At 37.5% G+C, this 20194-nt stretch overlaps 1 protein-coding gene across 1 annotated transcript; it reads left to right on the forward strand.

Annotated features, from left to right (window-relative positions):
• Positions 1-746: 746 nt before the first annotated feature.
• Positions 747-17833, forward strand: LOC115625998 (neurogenic protein big brain). The gene is made up of 5 exons (XM_030521244.1): positions 747-937; positions 4371-4537; positions 6582-6708; positions 15249-15456; positions 16427-17833. Exons 1-5 carry the CDS (start codon positions 747-749, stop codon positions 17831-17833), a joined length of 2100 nt encoding a protein of 699 aa, XP_030377104.1.
• The last annotated feature ends 2361 nt before the right edge of the window (positions 17834-20194 follow it).

Here is a 20194-nt window from a genome sequence, read left to right on the forward strand (position 1 = left end):
CTCGGTTTGTTCGCAAATCTCTGTTATTGATCTCACTGCGTAATCGAGTTACAGACGATTTTGATTATGTTGCACAGTTGCCGAAAAAGCAACAACAACAAAAACAACAGCCGTAGCCGTAGCCAGGAGGCAAATGTGCCACCACCGACGATGCTGTTGTTGTTCGCTGTTGTTTTCGGCAGCAGCAACAACAGGTTGTTCCCGAATGCTCGGTGGCTGTTTCGTTTCCATTGCGTAGCGAGGGTAGTTTGGGGCGCACATTGCATTCCTCACTGACGAATCCTCACTTGCGTTGGTGGTGTGGGCAGTTGGTGTTGGTGGTGGTGAGTTTCAACTTTCAACTTGTTCCTGCGGGCTGGATTTACGGCTGCACTTGGCTTTGAGTTGGCGTAGGAACAGCATTCGCTCGCTGAACGCGCTTGAGTACGGTCGTGTTTTTCGTGTGGAATCGCAAACGTAAGACGTCTGTGCCGCTCAAGTAACGGTTTGTCAGTTCAATTAAAATCAATTGAAGCAAATTCTGAAAAAACAACAACAACAGCAAACGTGAACGTGCAAAATGTTGGCCTAAGTGTGCATCGCCTTCTATTGAGATTGAGTGTCGTCTGGTCGCGTGTGTGTCTCGTGTTTGGAGTTTATTTTTGATCAAAAGCGGCAACTCATCAACATCATAAACACAACAACAGCAACAACAACTCGCTCTCGAAATCACAGAAATAGACATAAACAAAGGCACGCAGTGAATCATGGCGGATGAAAGTTTGCACACAATGCCGCTGGAGCATAATATAGACTTTCATATTGTGACATTGTTCGAGCGCCTGGAGGCGATGCGCAAGGACTCGCACGGCGGTGGCGGCAACAATCGTCTGTCTAGCACGCTGCAAGCGCCCAAGCGAAGCATGCAGGCGGAGATACGTACCCTAGAGTTCTGGAGGTGGGTGGTTTTAGGGATACCTCAATGACATTTTAATTGTAAAGTCGTGTAGTTCCTTGACTTGATGCTAAAACCTCTGCATTGTTCTTGCCTGTGTCCCGGAAGCGACATTTCAAAATTGTTTTTGTGGTTTTTTGGAATTGCGTTTTCAAGTTGGAGTCGTTTTAATGAATATGGAGCACATACTACACTGCAGAGTCATAAATTCTTCAAATTTAATAACACCTTTTAAAAACTTAGCTCTTGTTAAAGTTGTATTAATACATTCAAATAATTAACGGCATACTTTTATGCTTTAAACTTAAACATCATTTTATGTTAAAATATGGATATTTTTGAAGTTTCCACATTTTGCTTAGAAAAACTCCTCAAGATTTATAAATTTATTTATTTTTCGAAAATATTTAAAAATTTCGCTTTTGATTATTAGAACTTGTTTTTTAAATTGGGATTTCCATGCCTTTTTTTCGATTAAAATAGCAAAGGGCTACATTTTCTTTATTCTTTTTATATTGTTGATGCCTTGAACTTAAATATTGTATTAACCGTGTTTAATACACATTTTATTTTCAATAATATTTTTGCAATTTTGCTTCAGCTTTCTGTATGATTAGCGGATTTAAAATATGGTTTATGCTTACAACATCACATTACTTTAAATCTAAAGTTTTTTTTTTAAATGAGACTCACTGAACTATTTTTGAATAATAGAACAATTAGGCAACAGCTTCAACCTATTTTAAATTGTGTTTTGTGAATAACAATTTATAAGCGAACCCATTTTAAATCGATAACTAATCTAATCTGAATACTCCCCACGCTCCACAACTCGAGCATCGTTCATCGTTTGAAGCATCAATCAATCAATCAGCAAGTCAATCAACACTATTAGCTGCACCTGCTCTCAATTAAATATACATATATCTTACCTACATAACTACTTATATATGTAGGTAGACAAATAGGTATGTCCATTTAAATATGCAGTCTGGTTGCTATGCGAATAAATGTGGAAAATCCTCTGCCCAAATGTTCAAAAACAGAATATGAGCTTAACTAATGTGTAAGCATTACAGAGGATTTTTAAATCCATATTTATGCCATGTGTTTTGGCTTTACATTAATTGGGGTAAACAAATTATTTCTATATATTTACGTCAATTAATTATTATTTGAAATCATTTGCATGTTTTCCTATTTTAATACAAATAATTCATGGATTTTTAAAAGCTATTATTATTAATGCATGTTAAAATATTAGTATTGTTTATATTTGTAATCCTGGGCTGCTTATTTGTTTGATTTAATCATAAATATAAATACGATTTGCATATATATACTGCTCCGGCTATAATTTTAAATGTTTAAGCAAAAATGTTTGTTATTATCAAAGCCAGACTGCCATTATAAATACAAGTACTTATACTGGTATTTATGTATATATGAATAATTGTATGCATAGCCATTTAATTTATTGCCTGCAGGAGCGTAGTTGGCTGTCGCGGACATTAAAACCACGCCTTCATGTCCTTAAGCCGCTGGTTAATAGCAAAAATCAGTTGGCAGTCGTTGTTGCTCTTCTGTATATAAAATTAATTAATATTTTGTCATGCATTTATAAAGTAATTAAATCTTGCCGCGTTTGAGAACGCGTCGGAAACTTGCATTTTAAACGAGTATGGACAAAATATAAAATTCCTATATAATTACACGATTCTTTGTGCCGCACTTAGTGGCCATGACAACATACAGAAGAGCGTCCAGCTGGTCATTCAGTCAGTCAGTCAGTTACACAGTCAGCCAATGCCATTATGCTGACCCAAGGCAACAGAGAAAAAATAAGCGAACCCTGCGCTGCCAATTAAATAGTGCCAAATGCAAAAGTTAAACAACAATTTATGGGAATTGTGCAAAAAGTTTTCCAACTCCACGTCATGCTCCTCCTTCGCCGTTTACTTCACGACTTATTTGATTTTCTCTGTTATCGTTCGTTGTGCGCTTTTCGGTGTTTGCATTTTGGTTGCGGCTTCTGTTACGGAGCCCCTCTTCCCACCCTGCCACAGCCACTGCCACCGCTCCTGCTGCCCACAATGTCAGGGTCCGACCCCAACAGTCAGTCAGCAGCTGTCCCATGCGCGGGCCCTAGAGATGGGCAGATAACTGGAAATCATTTAAAGTTCCTCGTGAAGTTATATAACTCAACGATCGATAGAAAACACTTAAATGGGTTCAATAAACTAACTCTAATTTTCAATAGGGCTTACTGTGCTATTTGTTAGCTCCCCGAAAATATGAAACAGCTTTAAACAATAAGATCGGACAGAGTTTCAAACCAATTTCGGGGCTTTTCATGCAAAGTACTTAACTCTTACTATTTTTAACAATTATCATGTATTTTATCAACATTTAATGGTGATTTTCGCACTCAATTTTCAATATTATCGAAATTAATTTTTCGAAGTCAAAGCATTAAAATAAATTAGAAGACTCACATTTTTTAATGTAATAGTTCTACTTTGTTTTTAGAATTATTGAAGAAATATTTCGAACACATCAAACTTACGTTTCGTTTTTAAAAAACTGAATTGATGCCTGATTTGTAAATGAAACAATGACTCGAAATATTGGATGCCTTACCAATATTTCGAGTCATGGTTTTTTAAAATATTTTTTGGAGTCCCCTTTCTATGGAGGGAGCCTTCAAGGCTAAGCATTATTTTCTTTATCAGTTGGATTATGAATACCTGTTTACGACACTCTTACAACGATCTAGTATTTTTCAAATGGAAGAAAGAACAATTTCAAAAGCACCAGAAATATTGCAAATGCATTTAAAAGTATAAAATTAATGTTATACTCTATAGTTATAGAAGTGCATAAATAGAAAAGTAAGCCATTTGGAAAGGTGTGCAAAACCGGGCAAGGCATTCACATTTTCCACTTTTTCCACACATTTTGCCAGAATTTGGAAACATTTAAATAAAGTAGTTTAAGGCAGTTATTAATTGCACATTCTGAGAAAACTTTAAATCACAACAAACAACCACATATCACGCACTCATCTCCAGGAGGCTTGTCTGGCTCAGCAATCCGCGTCAACGCTGCTTAATTGTTCCCTTGACAGTCGGAAAGAAATACAAATAATAAAAAAATCACAATAAACAAATAAAGAAGAAACGTTGACAGCCGCAAAAGAAGAGAAAGACATCGCTGGCATTGCCTGCAATTTGCAGCATGCAACATAATTTTAGCAATATTTACTTTATGCATATGAAATGGAATGACATGCACATGCAGATGCCTTTGCCTCAAGCTCAAGCTCGACTGAACTGAACAGATGACACTCCCCCACTTCTATCTGAGAAAGAACCTACCATATGTACTATAATATAACCCTCTTTTCGTGCTTCTTCTCTGTTATTCCTGTTTGCAGATCCATCATCAGCGAATGCTTAGCTTCGTTCCTGTATGTGTTTATCGTTTGCGGCGCAGCTGCGGGCGCCGGCTTGGGTGCCAGCGTTTCGACTGTATTGTTGGCCACGGCTCTGGCCTCCGGTCTCGCGATGGCGACGTTAACTCAATGTTTTCTCCATATATCGGGTAAGTTGGTCTACCATAAAAAACAAACAGAGTCAGCGAGACAAGCAGAAAAAAAAAAAAAAACGAAACAAACAAAATAACAACATGGGTGACAAGTGTTTGTACGTACACAGAGAGAAAATATCGGAGAATACAATCAGTATTAAATATATGCACCTAATTCTGTTTTTACACGGTCTTTATTTACACGGTTTGAAAATTAAAAATTGTTTATATGGTTACACGACTTTATTCCATTTAGCACGATTCAGTCTTTTTTACACAACTTTTTTAGGATCTTCCGTGTAAAAATAGAATTAAAGGTATAGTCACATTTCCGTTGAAAGCTTTTAAAATTTGTTGAAATATTAAGGGATTTCTAGCGTTAGTTAAGAACATCTTATAAGAATTGTTAAGAAATGTGGCACATCTATAGCAGAATTTTCAGAAAATATGCATTATGCAGAGCATGACTTGGAAGTTGCATAAATAGTTTGTATTCGGAAAGCAACCTGATAACACAAATTAATGATTTCGAAAATGAAAACAGATCTGATATTCGAAAAAAAGATAAAGTAGAATGGTTTAAATTTGTGTAAAACCTAATTTTTATTTTTGTTCAATATTATATTCTTTTATCTTACCCATTGTTGCAAAAAAGTAACACTTAATGCAAATTGTTCGAATGAAGAATAACATAAAAAAGGAGTTCAGTTTTTTGTTGCAGTTGTTATAATATTTTAATAATCATATTCTTTCTCATATCTTCCTGTTTGTATTCTTCAAAGATCATAAAAAATGATTAATCGCTATTTTTGGCTGCAAAGATATTGAGTTATAAACGACAAATGTCGCTCATAGAATGTTCTCTTCTACACCGAAATGGTGTCAAATTTTATTTGAGAAGAACCCCAAATTCCTAATCTATGTATGTTTTTCTTTGTGTATGTTGCATGCTCCACTATTGGGGCGCAACGAAAATTGCGTGGGAATTTCGTTTTGTTGCTGCCACAACAACAGCAACAACAACCCAAACGCAACATCAGAGACAGAAGACAACCCCATTTTTAATTCTCGAAAAGGCGACGCACTGCAGTCGTTGGCATCGTTGTCCGGAGGCTATCCCTGTTGCCTCTTATCTCCAGTCCTGGACACTTGTAATGGCGTCGACTTGTTCAGTAACCGCTCCCCACCACAATCTTACGAGTCTCATATACAAGTATATACTACATACATATAGAGAAGTATGTATATTTCTTTTTTCATTTGCGTTGACATTCGAGGCAATTAAATTTTTCCACAAAATACTCGTGTACTTCCCCCCTTTTAGTTATGAAGAGGAGGCTTTCTGTGAAGCTGTGTGGGTCTTTGTTTCTTTGTTTGTTTATTATTTTTTAAGTTGTCTTCTTTTTTTAACATGTGTTTTTGATTTGTTTCTTTTAAGTTGCAACTTAATTCGTTTCACTCTATAGTATGTACATATGTATGTACTTGACAGACAATTGTTTGATGCAGATATGCCTTAAGTATTTATTTTTGAAAGTGTCAACATTTTAATTTAACGGTTTAGTTTTTGTGTGGCGAGAAATTGGAGTGGGAAGTCATTAAATATAGTAAAAATATTGACATTTTAACTTAAAAATTCGAGTTAGGTTTCATTTTGAAGTTAAAAACTAGTAGCTGGCTTTTATACCCCCGAAGATACCCCTCGGGGGTCCAAAGTATGCAACAGGGAGAATAAATGTACATACATATATTCCTATTCAGCGTGACGAGAGAAATCAATCGAGGTACTAAACTTTTTTTTTATATATACATTTGTATGTTAACATAAAAGATCAAATTCTTTCAACAATCGATTTTAAAGAACAAAACGATTAGTGGACGGCTTGATTTAGTCCTAACTAAAATTTAGCAATTACTTCAGGTCAGATTCTCCATGAAAGACCAATTTTAAAGGAAGTTATAGTCATAAATGTTATCTCTGCTCAAAGTCTGAAAGCAGCTGTTAATATTGTTGCTGCTTTACGATCTTTTAATCCATTTATTTCTGAATCTTTTGTAGGAGCCCATATTAACCCCGCTGTCACCCTAGCCTGCTGTGTGGTGCGAACTATATCTCCAATACGTACTGCCATGTATATAACCGCACAGTGTGGCGGCGGAATTGCAGGCGCTGCTTTGCTCTATGGGTGAGTACAGAACACAAGTTTTAGCTGAACAAACAAAGAACATCTAAAAAATAACTGATAAAATAATAAATTGAAAATAAAGGTAAAAGATACGCTGCTCATACAATCGATAAGTCTATTATGAGTTGCAAGAGTTAGGCAGGAAAGCTATTATTAATTTCTGTAGCTGTCTATAAATTATTTGGAAAGATAAATTTCGTATTCAAAAGTACCAGAAATATTGCATGTGCACTAAAAAGTGTAAAATTCATTTTGCATTCTTAATTAGAAAATGGAAAATATTTATTGTGCCATTTCAATTTGTTGACACAACATTTTTATATAAAACACTCAAAATTATACACACTACTTTAAAAAATATCAAACTTGGATTAAGTCTGTGAATCACATTATCAAAAAAAAAGAAACTAATGTTTACTTATTAATTTGAAAACAAATAATAAGCAAGCAGATGCTTGCAAAAAACATTAAACTTAGATGCAATTAAAACAAATTTAAGACGAAAAAGTATTGAGATCCATCGATTTAAACTCGAAAATATGTGTTTATTATTCTGATAACATGAATTAAATACAAAGTTCAAAAAAAAGTGTCAGTTTTCGAATATCGTTTGGACTCTTTGGTTTAAAAGAAAGAGAACAGAACAGAAGAGAGTAGTTTGTTAATTCTGTTGGCATTTAATCCGCACTTTTGTCACTTAAAAGCAAACAAAATGCTTGCAAATGAAGTCTGAATCAAAGCGTATTCAGTTGGCATGAAAAACGCATTACGGGTGCGTTGAAGGACATGGAATGAAAAGCGTTGACTGTACAACTAGGATGTCGACACTTAACCGAAAACATTTTACAGGAAATACAAAAATCATGTGCGCAAAAATGGGAAAATGTATAAATAGGATATGCAGGTAACGCGCTGACAAATCCACTATACATAGCAGCATTAGAAGGTCCTGCACACACACACACACTCTCACACACTCACACACACCTGCAGCTGGGGCAGGTAGCTAGACCAGCACACAAACACACACGCACAGTCACCATCTCCACAATTATTTGTAGAGAAACATCTGCCTCTGTCGTTTGCGACGTGATTTCCCATTTGGAAATGCGTTGCACGAATCTTTTGTGCTGGCTAGATAATTGTTCAAGGATACTATATACATACATACATATATACACAATCTTTTTCTCTCTCCCTCCCGCGTTTTTGCTGTCAAGCTGCAAGCTGGCTTGTCTATCTTTGTATCTGCTAGATAGACACCAGCACGCACTTTACGCAGGATATGCGTAGGTCCTTTGTTTGCCTAGGTATATAAACCCAAAAGAAGAAAAATGAAAGAAATATGTCTGCGCCTGCGCAGCATTTTTCAAATTTCGCTCCAATTTCTGTTTGCTCGCTCGTTGTACGTTGAACTCCTTTTTGGAAAGTTAATGCGCAGAGCCAGCTTGTCAGTCTGTTCAACATCTGTTTTGGCTGTTGATTTTTTACCCTCTTCCTTCTTTTTCGTTTCATTTTTTTTCTTTTTTCGTTTTTCAAAATGTTTCCTTGCCCGATTCCTCATCTTTTAAAGTGCGTTGATCGGTTTACTTTCTACTCGGAGGGAGAAACATGTTTCAGCTGCCAGCAGCGCGATCTGACCGATCAGGTTCGTTCCTTCTTTTAAGGGAGCATATTGTATACAATTTAAATTTTAGCTCGAACATATGTTTCGGTTACCAAAATGTGCTCTTCCCCGCATTCCATGCTGATTAATTGGCTTAGATTTTGTTCATATGGCTGCTTGATTTTGTGGTTCTTATGAGGTTAAGAGTTGAATGCTTGATGTGTTCGATTGATGTTATAATGAGGCATCATTTTGATTGACCACATTTGCAGTTGTATGCAGTTTGCAGATTATAAACCACAAATATGGCCAGAGAAATTAATATTTGCGTTTTCCTACAAGAGGAAGAAGCTACAGTCGCGCAAGCCCGACAGTGTAATACCCTGTACCAGCAAAAACTTATATGTGCCCATAGCAGAAGCAACAAAAGAATAAGAAGAGCGAAACCCTAATAACTTTTCTTAGACTCAACAAAAGCTGATGATTAAGGTGTGCCGAGTTTGATTTATGTAGAGCTTTGGAATTATGTGCAATATTGATGAAATTCTGTATTTAGGGAAGGGGGGGTTGAAAGCAAAAAATAAAATAAACTCGTGTTAACTAGCGACTAGGAGAATCTACATACCAAGTTTTCTCAATGTGGGCTCAGCCGTTTCTCAAATACAGGCGTTCATACAGACAGACAAAGATGGGGTTGGAAATGCTTTATTCTGCCTATTATATACTTTGCACAAACCGAGTATCAATATGGTTTATAAAAGAAGTATTAATAAATGCAACTAATTCAGTATCCATTCTGATTTCAATCTCACATTTAGTTTGATGAAGGTCTTAGGTAATCTATAACTTAATGAGGTCAACTTTTAATGTTACATGTTTAAATGTTAATGGTATCTTTTTAACTTGAGCTACGCAGAAAGTCTTCTAGAAAGTGTTTCGCTTAAATTCTAATTATGTCTCTACAGCTGTACTTGTCAGTTGCCACTTGTTTAAGTTGTTGGTAAAAATAAGTATGTAAGTACTTCTGCTGTCTTGTGTTTCGTATCCCTGCACCCCCAACTCCAACCACTAAACTTATCTTTAGTCGCATATGGCACATGTTTCGGGATTCTTTTATATTTTTTGTCTACTTAAGTAAATAGTGGAGATAAGGGCATGCACACGCACTTGAGAGCCTTGATAGCTTCTTTGGCGTCGTCTTTGCTCGGAACTGTGTTTGTGTGACAGTCTGACAGACCCAGACCCAGACCCGCAGCAATTTTAAGTATCGATATCCGTTTGCGTTGCTTTGAATTATCGTTCCTTTTGTTGTTGTGCGCCTCCTGCATTTTGATGTATGCCTCGTCGTACTTATTATAATTTTTTCTCCGTTTTTTTTTTTGTGCCTGGACTGGCGATCGCGCGCCGAGCACGTTCCAAAAGAAGAAGCCTTTGAAACTGGAAAATTATGGCAGATAAAAATCAGGTAGAGGTAGACGACGAAGCCAAGGCGGCCAGCCAAGGCGCACATGTAATTAACATTTTGTCTGACCCTTTTGGCGACTTATTCTTGCTCTCTTTCGCATTCGACTCCGCATTCAACTCACAAAAGTCGGCTTCGACTACGAGTCGGACACCGACTCTTTGTAGGCAGGATGCGTCTGTGCCTTGAAACTTGAAATCAAACACGTGTCGCTCGCTGGCGACTCCTGGCTGCGTTCTCTGGTTGGTCAGCGATGGGCAGCTGGAAACACAAATGCTTAACAGCGCACACCTGCTGCCCAAAAAACAAAAACAAAAATGAAAATGAAAATAAAAATACAATTACAGTACAGAAACAGGATTTTTGAAACAGCAGCTACAGCATACGAAAAAGGAAGGAAAGAAAAAAAGAGCGACAAAGGCGAAATTTGAATTTTGAAATGCCAATGCGGTGTGTGGTAGCCGCTAGCGATGTGTGCGTGACAGCGAAGATTTAAATGAGAGGAAACCCTACGCTGAAGTCGTTTTGATCTTTTGGTGCAGGGACAAATATTATTTCAAAGAAGAAGCCTGTTTTGAACTACACACACTCGTAAATTTGATTTTCATTAATACTATATAAAATAGTTGTTATTATACTTTAAATTTGTTAAATACTCAAAATGTAATAGCTCTTTTATCATTTAAAACATATATTTTCATATTTTTTTTATATTTTTTATATTTTTGTAATTTTCTTAATTTTGAAACCATTCTTTTAATAAAAAAATACATTTAGGGATCTTTTCTAAATTATTTTAATTGTTTTTATATTTAAAGTGTTGTCGATCAATGCATACGTTTAAAGATATTTTTAAATATTTGTTTTAATATTTTAACTATTTTTCATATTTTTTAAATTCATTAAAAGCTTTGAAAATATGGCTTTTTTATTACTCCATTACGGTTTTATATTTAAATATCTTATCTATCTTGAAAAAATTCTTTATTTGCGTTGATATTCCAATTTTTTTAATAAATTTGTATATATTAAACATTTTTAATTATTTTTGAATAATATTTCATGTGCCTCACATGCTTCACGACATCCACCCACCTCTTTATAACACACCCTCTCTCTCTCTCTTTCTCTAAAAGTGACACTTACGGACACTTACTATACACTATAGCGTGGTTGTTGGTGCGATTGCGATCTGTATCTGGCTGTATGGGGGAAATGCATTTCCTGCGTTTTTCGTTAAAAAGGAAAAATCAATTCGTGTCACAGAGCTCAGCATGTCATGGCATACTGAAAACTTTTTTTTCACCTTTCGCCTGATCGAATCGTATTTGAATCTGCATCCTGTTGTTGGTTTATCCGGTTGCTGTACTGTGAAGGCGACAACAACAACAACACCAGCAGCAACAACAACAGCTGCTACATTCAACCAGAAAAGTTACACCAAGGCCGGCTTGTTGCTCCATTTAATTGATGGGCAAAAATATTTGTCTTTTATTCCATCAATTATGCAAAATAATTTACGGAGCGTAGCAACAATATACTGGAATGTTTATTGTTTTCGTAACTGCTGTTTTTGTTGCTCTACTCACTAAACGTTTTGTGGTGTTCGAATTGCACTTTAAGTTTCAATTTAAATTTGCGGTTTGTGTGCGAAGTTAGATATTTTTACTCGAAACGTGTAATTAATTGCATTGCCACACACAATGACGATGTTTCCTGAATTTGTGTGTGCGTGTGTGTGTTTGGCATTTTAATTGTCCAGCTTACAATATTTGAATTTCCAATTAGAGACAATTCGAATTTTAAGAAAGTCTTTACTGCTGAAAAGGGGGAGGGGGGCGGGAATGTTTTTTCAAGTATGCCATCTGTGGCCACAGAAACATACATATACTTACATAGTATGTATGTAGCATGTATAAGTATTCTGCAATTAAAGTATTCACCAATTAAAGTTGCATTTAGATGCAGATTTACTTGTATGTGGCAGCTGAATCCTAAAACTGCTGATACAGTGTTGGATTAATTTCTTTCTCTGAAGAACTTCATAAATATGAATACACCTAATTCTATTTTTACACGGTAGATTGGTTCCAGAAACAACTGTGTAAAGAAAAAGACATTGATGATATGCAAAAATAGGTTCCTTATCTCTAAAGAAATACATATATATATATAATACGTATATATATATATATGAAATCTTTTATTTTCAAACCGTGTAAAAAAAGACCGTTTAAAATCAGATTTTGGTGTATTGCATATTTAAAATCTATAAAAATGGCTGGCTGTTGCTATCTATTTAGTTAGAAGTACATATTTGTAGAACAATAGCATGGGACATTCTCAAAACTATACCTGCCTGTGTTGAGTAGTGAATGAAACTTTCTTCAACTATTCTTTGCTATAATTAGGAGATTAAAGCAATTAAAATAGGAAAGATTCCAATAACTAAACACATTTGTCGCATAGATGTTAATTTTTTTATTTTTGAAAATTGAAAATTCCTAATATTTGAAAATCTTCTAAATGTACATCACTGTAAGATATTTAAAAAGGCGTTTAAGCGAATTTAAGTTTGTTGTACACATTTTGCCAAAAATATCTCTTTGGGAGAGTCCTAAGTTGTTTCTCAGACAACTGAAGCTAATCATGTAACGTGTAGAAAGTGATATTTAAAAAATCTATATCTATATCTATATTTTTTGTTTCAATCGCAATATGAGCTTTCTTTTTTTCTGCTTTAAAAAAAAGTAGAAGACTTAGAAGATGTAGAAGGAATTTTTAAATGTTTAAAGCTCTTCCAAAAGAAGAGTTATGCATGCGATATTCAACTTAATGCCATGTTTGCTTCGCCAATAAAGCAACACAAATATTTGATATCGTGCCATAATTTCATTAAATCACATACAAAACCAACAATATTTATTCAGATGGTCAGAGAGAGAGAGAGAGAGAGACAGTAACCCCAAGGCCCCCCAGAGCGCAGGCAGTCCAGGACATTACACATAACCTCACTCTTCAATGCGGATGCGGTTGGCCAACAAATGTGTGAGGAAATGTGTTTCCTTTTCAAACCAGGCACACACACAAACACACATTTTTAGTTTACAGTTTGGTTTGTTGGTTGGAGTGCGCTTTTATTATTTGTTTCTTGTGGTTGTTGTTGTTGTTGGAGCAGGAAGCAAAGCTGAAAAGCTTAACGCCACATAAACTTGGACAAACATTTTTGCTATTTCCTGCTACTTAGGAGCCTTCCTAGACGCCCACAATCGTGCTCTAAAATTAGTACTTCATGAGAAAGAAAGGAAAATGAAAGGCAAAAACTTAAATAAAGAAATTGTTTTTCCTGTTTATTCTCAGTTGGGTGTGAAATACACAAACGTTTGCCTTTCATATTTGTTTTAGGTGCGATTTATTGCCACATTTGTGCAGCTTATGCCCAACTTATTGCCGCTTAGTGCTAGCCACAAATATTTACAGTATATACGAATAAACTCGTATACACGTACATACATATAGTGTGCTTGCTCCCGAACTATACCTTTACAGTTTCCTGCCTGCACTTTCCACTTTTCACCTCTGAAGGCAACCGTCAGTCACTGCCATTTTCCCCATTTTTCCCACCATTTTTCCATTTGCCACAAATGTTTCTGCTATTTGTTGAAGTACTTTTAAGTGCATTCCGCACACATTTATTTCCGGATTTTCACGTTTTTATGCCACCAACTTATATCAACTCTCCATGGCTTCCAAGTGTGTATAAAAGCTTAGCAAATATTTGCCTTAGCCAGGCTTATAATTTTTTCCTGCTCTCTGCCGTAAGCTCCACTCTCAATCTCTCAGGATAATACTTATACTTGTAATTAACTTTTTCGGTTGGGCAAAGCAAGAAATAGCAAAATACACATGTATCTATTACTTTTTTCAAAAGAAAATAAGTTTTTTTTTTCAGTGACATTTCTCAAAATGTGCAACAAGGAATAAACTTTTTAAATCGATATATTTGGAGAAATGTTAGTCTATCTGGCTGCCAACTTTTTCAATCGAAAGCAAATTTTGTAGTAAATTACTAATAAAAAAAAGAGTTTATTTTTTTTTTTAATTGACATACTTGTATAAGTGATTTTGAATGTCGGTCAATGTTGTTATAATCACACAAAATCAAAATACTCTGTTCATATCTAAAACATTTACTTGTATTTAAACAACATTTATTGAACTGAGCGTTACAATCAAAGCTACCTGTGGCTTCCCAATATTGACAGTAGATAACTAAAGCTAAAGCTAAGCCAATTCCTGATCATAGAGATGCTCTCTTATGAAGCCAACAAACAACAAACAGTTGTTTATCCTGACGTTCCAGAAACTTTCAGGGTAGGGGTTACTTATTCAAAAATACTAACGGGAAAAGCAAACTAGCAGCAAAAAGAAGAGAAAACTCCACTCTATCCATTACATTCTGGGTAGCGTGGTTTTCTGGGAATAAGCTAGATATATAAAGGAAACATAATTAAATGCAAATTATGCAATTATCTTTTATAGTTGTTATACCTACAGTTTCCTGTTTTTATTTTATTTATTATTCGGTTTGAATTCGCAATTCCTTGAGTGCTTGTACAAAAATATAAAATTCATATTTGTTTCGGAATTCATTAAAGCCGCAACAATTTCTTTTTGTGGGAGATGGTTAGAAGCGGGACTAATAAACAAACACCTTACATTACACTATAATTTATGTTGTTTGAAATTTCCCTTAACAAATATTACGGGCATTCAACGAAATGCATGACTGCAACCAACACTTTTAATTGAAAATTTCCTCGTAGAACTCAGCACAGCACCAAAATATTTGCTTGAAACGCTCCAGCTGAGCTGTGGTTAGAAGAGTACCTCTTGTTCCTTATTCCATATTATGGCTTCCCCAAATTCTTGACTTCCATTATGCATATCCGTATGTCAGTAGACGAGTGTGTGTTAAATTGTTACAGAAGCACCAACTGCTGGGAGGCGAACTCATCAGCATTATCAACAATTTAATAAATCATAAAACTCGACTCAAACAACTTTTACACTTTAGGTACAATGCCCCACCCCCAATCACACACACACACACACACGATTTAGGAGCTTGTCGCTCAACAAAAAGCGACAGCCTAGAAATAGGCACCAACTTTCGTAACTTGGTAATTGAAACTTTGACAATCTAAATTATGTTGTGTATGCGAGTGCCATGTGCCATGTTTATGGGGGTAGCTGGCTGAGACCTTAAGCTGTATGGATTCGAGGGTTAGGGTGGAATTGGTATTGGAATTGAGTGAGCATGACTGCGTCAATAACGAAATGAAAAAAAGTGTCATAGGCATTATAAATTGCTATTGACTTTTGTAGCACAACTTTCGATAGCCAGTGAATGAGTCGAGTCAATCAGTAATCAAACATAATTTTTTTTTTCTTTTTTCTATCTCCCAACAGCGTTACTGTACCCGGTTACCAGGGTAATCTCCAGGCGGCGATTTCACACAGCGCCTCGCTGGCCGGCTGGGAGCGTTTCGGTGTGGAATTCATACTCACATTTGTTGTTGTGCTCTGCTATTTCGTCTCCACCGACTCCGTTAAGAAGTTCATGGGCAATTCGGCAATATCCATTGGCACGGCCTACAGTGCCTGTTGCTTTGTGTCGGTAAGTTAAAATGCCTTAACTTGGACTTGGCTAAAAATAACGATGTTGTTGCTGATGAACTGAAATCACAAAAACACACCTGCCGTTTTGGCATTTTAATGCAGAGAGCGCTTCACGCAAAAATCGCAGCATGCGCGATAAACTGGCTAAAGGGTCGTTGCTCAGGTAGACAACATCAGAGCGCAGGTATAGAGAAGCGACAAGGTTGGTAATTAAATTGGCAAGTCAGGGCAGGCTAGCGTGGCAACAACACGCATTGTTAACATAACGGCCCTGATCGGTCACGGTATTTACAGTGGGAGTCGCTTAAGGGGAACACCCTTGATCCATATGCTGAAGCGTAAATTATTATTTGCAAATGGATGCAACAGCTTTGATTATTTATTTCGAAGCAATCTTAATTGCCCAAATGTAGGAAATTAAGTAAATTTAAGAAGAAAGTCAAAAAAATAAAATTATGAAATGCCTCAGCAGCTCATCTCGATAGAGCTAGAGAATAAACCTTTGCGGATATTAGGTTAGGTTAGTTTCAGATGGCTGGGTGTTGCTCACCATCTCGATGGATTGTGATGGTCCTGGAACATTTGCCAAATTTGATTAAGCTCGCAATCTCAATACTGGGTATTTTTGTTAGATTGCTGAGAAATGGTCGCCCTAGTGTAGCTATTCTTCGGCTGCTTCAAGCAGGGCAGTGGCAGAACAGGTGTTCTGTGCTTTCCTCCTCTTCTATGTCTCTGCAGCTTCTGCAGAAATCATTGTGGGATTTTGTTTATGGATGTGCAACCTTTACTCTTGTCAGGAGTAGGCTTATGGATAGCTTTGATCTGTTTCTTATTTAAGCATCCACAGTGCTTAGAAGATTTACACAAGTGATTGTTTACCAGCATTGTTTACACATAATAAAAACTGGCTAGACTTTGAAAGCGTCCTTCCAAAAACTGATTATTGTGTTTTCTTCATTCTATTCTAGATGCCCTACTTGAATCCAGCACGCTCGTTGGGTCCTTCATTTGTGCTGAACAAATGGGACAATCATTGGGTGTATTGGTTCGGTCCGCTTGTTGGTGGCATAGCCTCCGGCCTGGTTTACGAATACGTTTTTAATTCGCGTCGCAATCTGCGCCATGCCAAGGGCAGCATCGACAACGACTCCAGTTCCATACACTCCGAGGATGAGCTTAACTACGACATGGATCTGGAGAAGCCCCATAAGTATCAGCAGGCAACGGGCGGGTATCCACGAGGACAGAGCAATGGCGGCGCTGTGGGTGGTGCTCCGCATGCAGGTGCCAATATGGCTCAAATGGCAGGTGTGGGAGTGGTCGGTGGTGCTGGCAACTATTGTCAGAATCTGTATACCGCACCACCACTCTCCAGCAAGTATGAGCAGCAGGAGCCGCTCTATGGTGGCACTCGTTCGCTCTATTGCCGCTCGCCTACACTCACGCGCAGCAATTTGAATCGATCCCAGTCGGTGTATGCCAAGAGCAATACGGCTATTAATCGGGACATTGTGCCCAGACCGGGACCCCTGGTGCCCGCACAGAGTCTTTATCCGATGCGTACGCAACAGCAGCAGCAGCAGCAGCAGCAACAACAACAACAGCAATCGTCGCATCTACAAAATCAGAACCTGCAGAATCAGATGCAGCAGCGATCGGAAAGTATATACGGTATGCGAGGTTCTATGCGCGGACAGCAACAACCGGCACCTATGCAGCAGCAATCCCAACAACAGCAACAGTCCCAGCAGCAACAGCAGCAGTCACAGCAGCAGCAACATATGCAGGGACCGCCACCCCAACAGGTGCAGCCGCTGATTTCGGAGGTACAGCCACAGCAGCAGGGCTTCCAGCCGGTCTACGGCACCCGCACGAATCCTACGCCCTTAGATGGTAATCACAAGTTCGAGCGACGCGGTCTAGGCGATGCTCAGCTCTATGGCATGACTAGTGCACCGCGCAATCGCGGCCAGTCTGCGCAATCCGATGATAGTTCCTATGGCTCGTATCATGGCTCAGCCGTCACCCCGCCCGCACGTCATCCCAGCGTGGAACCCTCACCGCCGCCGCCACCCATGCTGATGTATGCACCGCCCCCACAGCCCACAGCCGCTCACCCACAACCCATACGCACCCAATCCGAACGCAAGGTGAGCGCACCTGTGGTGGTGTCACAGCCGGCAGCTTGCGCGGTTACCTACACCAGTCCACAGGGCACAACAACAACAGCCACAACCCAACAGCAGCAGCAGCAACAGCAACAACAGCACCAGCAACAGCAACAAATGTTACTTCAACAGCAGCATCAGCAACAGCAACAACAGCAGCAGCAACAACAACAACATTATAGCATGCTGCCATTGCGACCGAACTGAAAGCGGCTGTCTTGGGGTCCCATTACGGCACCACCATCGCACCAAAATCTACACGCACATCCTGCAGGAACGATGACCCTGCAAAGCTGCAGCTTCGCCAAGCAGAGTAGTTTGTTTTAAGTGTATCGGGTATCCAAAGGAAAATACGGAAAAGACTTAGTTTATAGATTAGCGTAGAAGCCCATCACTGTCTATATAGCCTATGCCTAGAACTTAAACCACATTGTATTATTAATAGTCGAGGAACTCTCACCTAGCAGCACACATCTACGGAATGGAGCAACAATATTCATAGGTTTATGATAAGTACAAGTACTAACACCCATAGCCGCACGCATAGTCAAAACGATTTAACACTTAACCCATCCTTAAAATCTACCGAAAAATTCTATTCTATTAACTATTATGTTTCTGCAAGGCACAATGGTTATGACAACGAATATTGAATGCAATCTTGAAAATCGAATAGAAATGAGACCTTATTCAAGTTTTGTGATTTCAAGAACTCATACAATTAATTAAGTCGTACAAACCTATATAGAAACATAAATTCAAGGTTAAAGTTTAGACTGAAGGATAACAAATTATTCCTATCACATTTTTTGAAAGATTTTGTTTTGTTTGTATAGTCTGAAGCCAAAATTCGTTTTAATTTTTCATCTATTTTAATTTGTACATATTTCAGAAATAGAACCTAAATGCTAAACAAAAACATATGTATTTATGTAAATGTTAGGCTACAAATAATAATATACATCTAGATAGATTTAAATTCTATGCTTAGAGAGGGTATTCAAGTATTTAAAGAAAAATGCTTTGTATTAATTGTTAGTATTAAAAATGTTCAGATGATAAAATCTGTATTATCAATACATACATTTGTATGTACAAATGTGAAAACAAAGATATAATAAATCAAATAACTGTTCTTCATTGCTCCCGAAAATTCAATGAAACTAATATGTGTCCTTTTATTTTGTGTACAATCGTTTACTATTATCACCCGTCCAAGGGTTAGCCTCGTTAAGGGTGGGGCGTACAAATTTGGATCTGCTGGTGGAAACATCATCTGTTTCATAATTCCACAGTCCTTTACCAAGAAGGGGCTCAACGAGAGATTTCACGAGAGTGGTGAGTGCTGCAAACGATGGCGAAACGTAGCTTTTTAGCAGTCAAAGACTTCCATAAACCATGGTAGTTTCTCCAAAAAATCACCGATTATGAGATCTAACCGATGAAAGGTAGGACCAAATTCATGCAAAGGGATTGAACGAGTTTTCTACATCCAGTAGAACGAAGAAAAATCCTATAGACCTTAGGCAACACAGAAAAACATGAAGCCCTTAACTTCAGAACCCGTATATATGATAACCCTATTGCCAAAAACGATTAATATAAAAGGAGGATGAGGTGTAAGATTCTTAGAAATCTTCCCCTGCGTATCAACAGGTTACCCTGCACTTTGGCAGATCGGAGCATTCTGGCAGCAGATAAACTCCCTCATAAGCATTTTCCAACAAAACTGCAAAAATAATGAATGGAATTTGCCAAACAACATCCACTTGGCACTGAGAACACTAGAGTTAACAAACAACGTTAACTATCATAGACCGGGGAAGTCAGTTTGGCAGCACCATGCGATCAAAATTAGTCATGAACGTTGGAAAACATTTTTATCCAAAGAGGAAACACCCAAGGACCCTCGTTGCACTAACATATGGACAGCACCTGGTGAACAGGCTGTTGCCAGCAGCCCGAAATCTCACACGCAACATGTCATTACTTTGTATCGATAAATGCATACATCAAAATGTGTGTGCCCTTATCGATAAGAAATAGTGAACACATCTGCGTCCTCACCTCCTAGCTTATCGAAATGTTATGAACGAAGAGTAACTTCTTCTAATGCCATTAATTATCAGCTGTGCAATCGATTGTTTTGAAATTGTGATCACACTGAGTTTTCATGTTTATTTGTATTGAAATCATTTGGTACTAAAAATTAAATTTTGAAAACTGATATGTATCAATGGCTGATATATCAGCAGCAGCAATAAATATTTAATGAAACGAAGCACTCTTCCACCATTTCCAACCAGCTGTTGTCCACGAGAAACGCCAAAATTAAATAATATACATATGAAGAATGTACATATAATACTCATTAACAATGTAGATATGTATGTATGGAAGGCATTGACTCTCCCAATTATTAATTTTTCTAGGGTCCCGAAAAGATTATCCTAGATTCCATTTATACCTTTGAGGTGTACAAAGTGCAGCGTTTCTAGGCAGCCCAAGTTGGGGCTTGACTTTTCACTCCGCAGGCACCAAGGGCTCATCTTCTTGTTTATACCGAGA

The sequence above is a fragment of the Scaptodrosophila lebanonensis genome, unplaced genomic scaffold (genome assembly GCF_003285725.1).
Source record: "Scaptodrosophila lebanonensis strain 11010-0011.00,11010-0021.00 unplaced genomic scaffold, SlebRS2 tig00000080-arrow-pilon, whole genome shotgun sequence".
NCBI lineage: Eukaryota > Metazoa > Arthropoda > Insecta > Diptera > Drosophilidae > Scaptodrosophila > Scaptodrosophila lebanonensis.

Coding starts and splice junctions, on each gene's coding strand:
- LOC115625998 (XM_030521244.1), top strand. CDS start 747: ATGGCGGATGAAAGTTTGCACACAATGCCGCTGGAGCATAATATAGAC. Junction 4,538..6,581: donor ATGTTTTCTCCATATATCGG/GTAAGTTGGTCT, acceptor AATCTTTTGTAG/GAGCCCATATTAACCCCGCT. Junction 15,457..16,426: donor GTGCCTGTTGCTTTGTGTCG/GTAAGTTAAAAT, acceptor ATTCTATTCTAG/ATGCCCTACTTGAATCCAGC.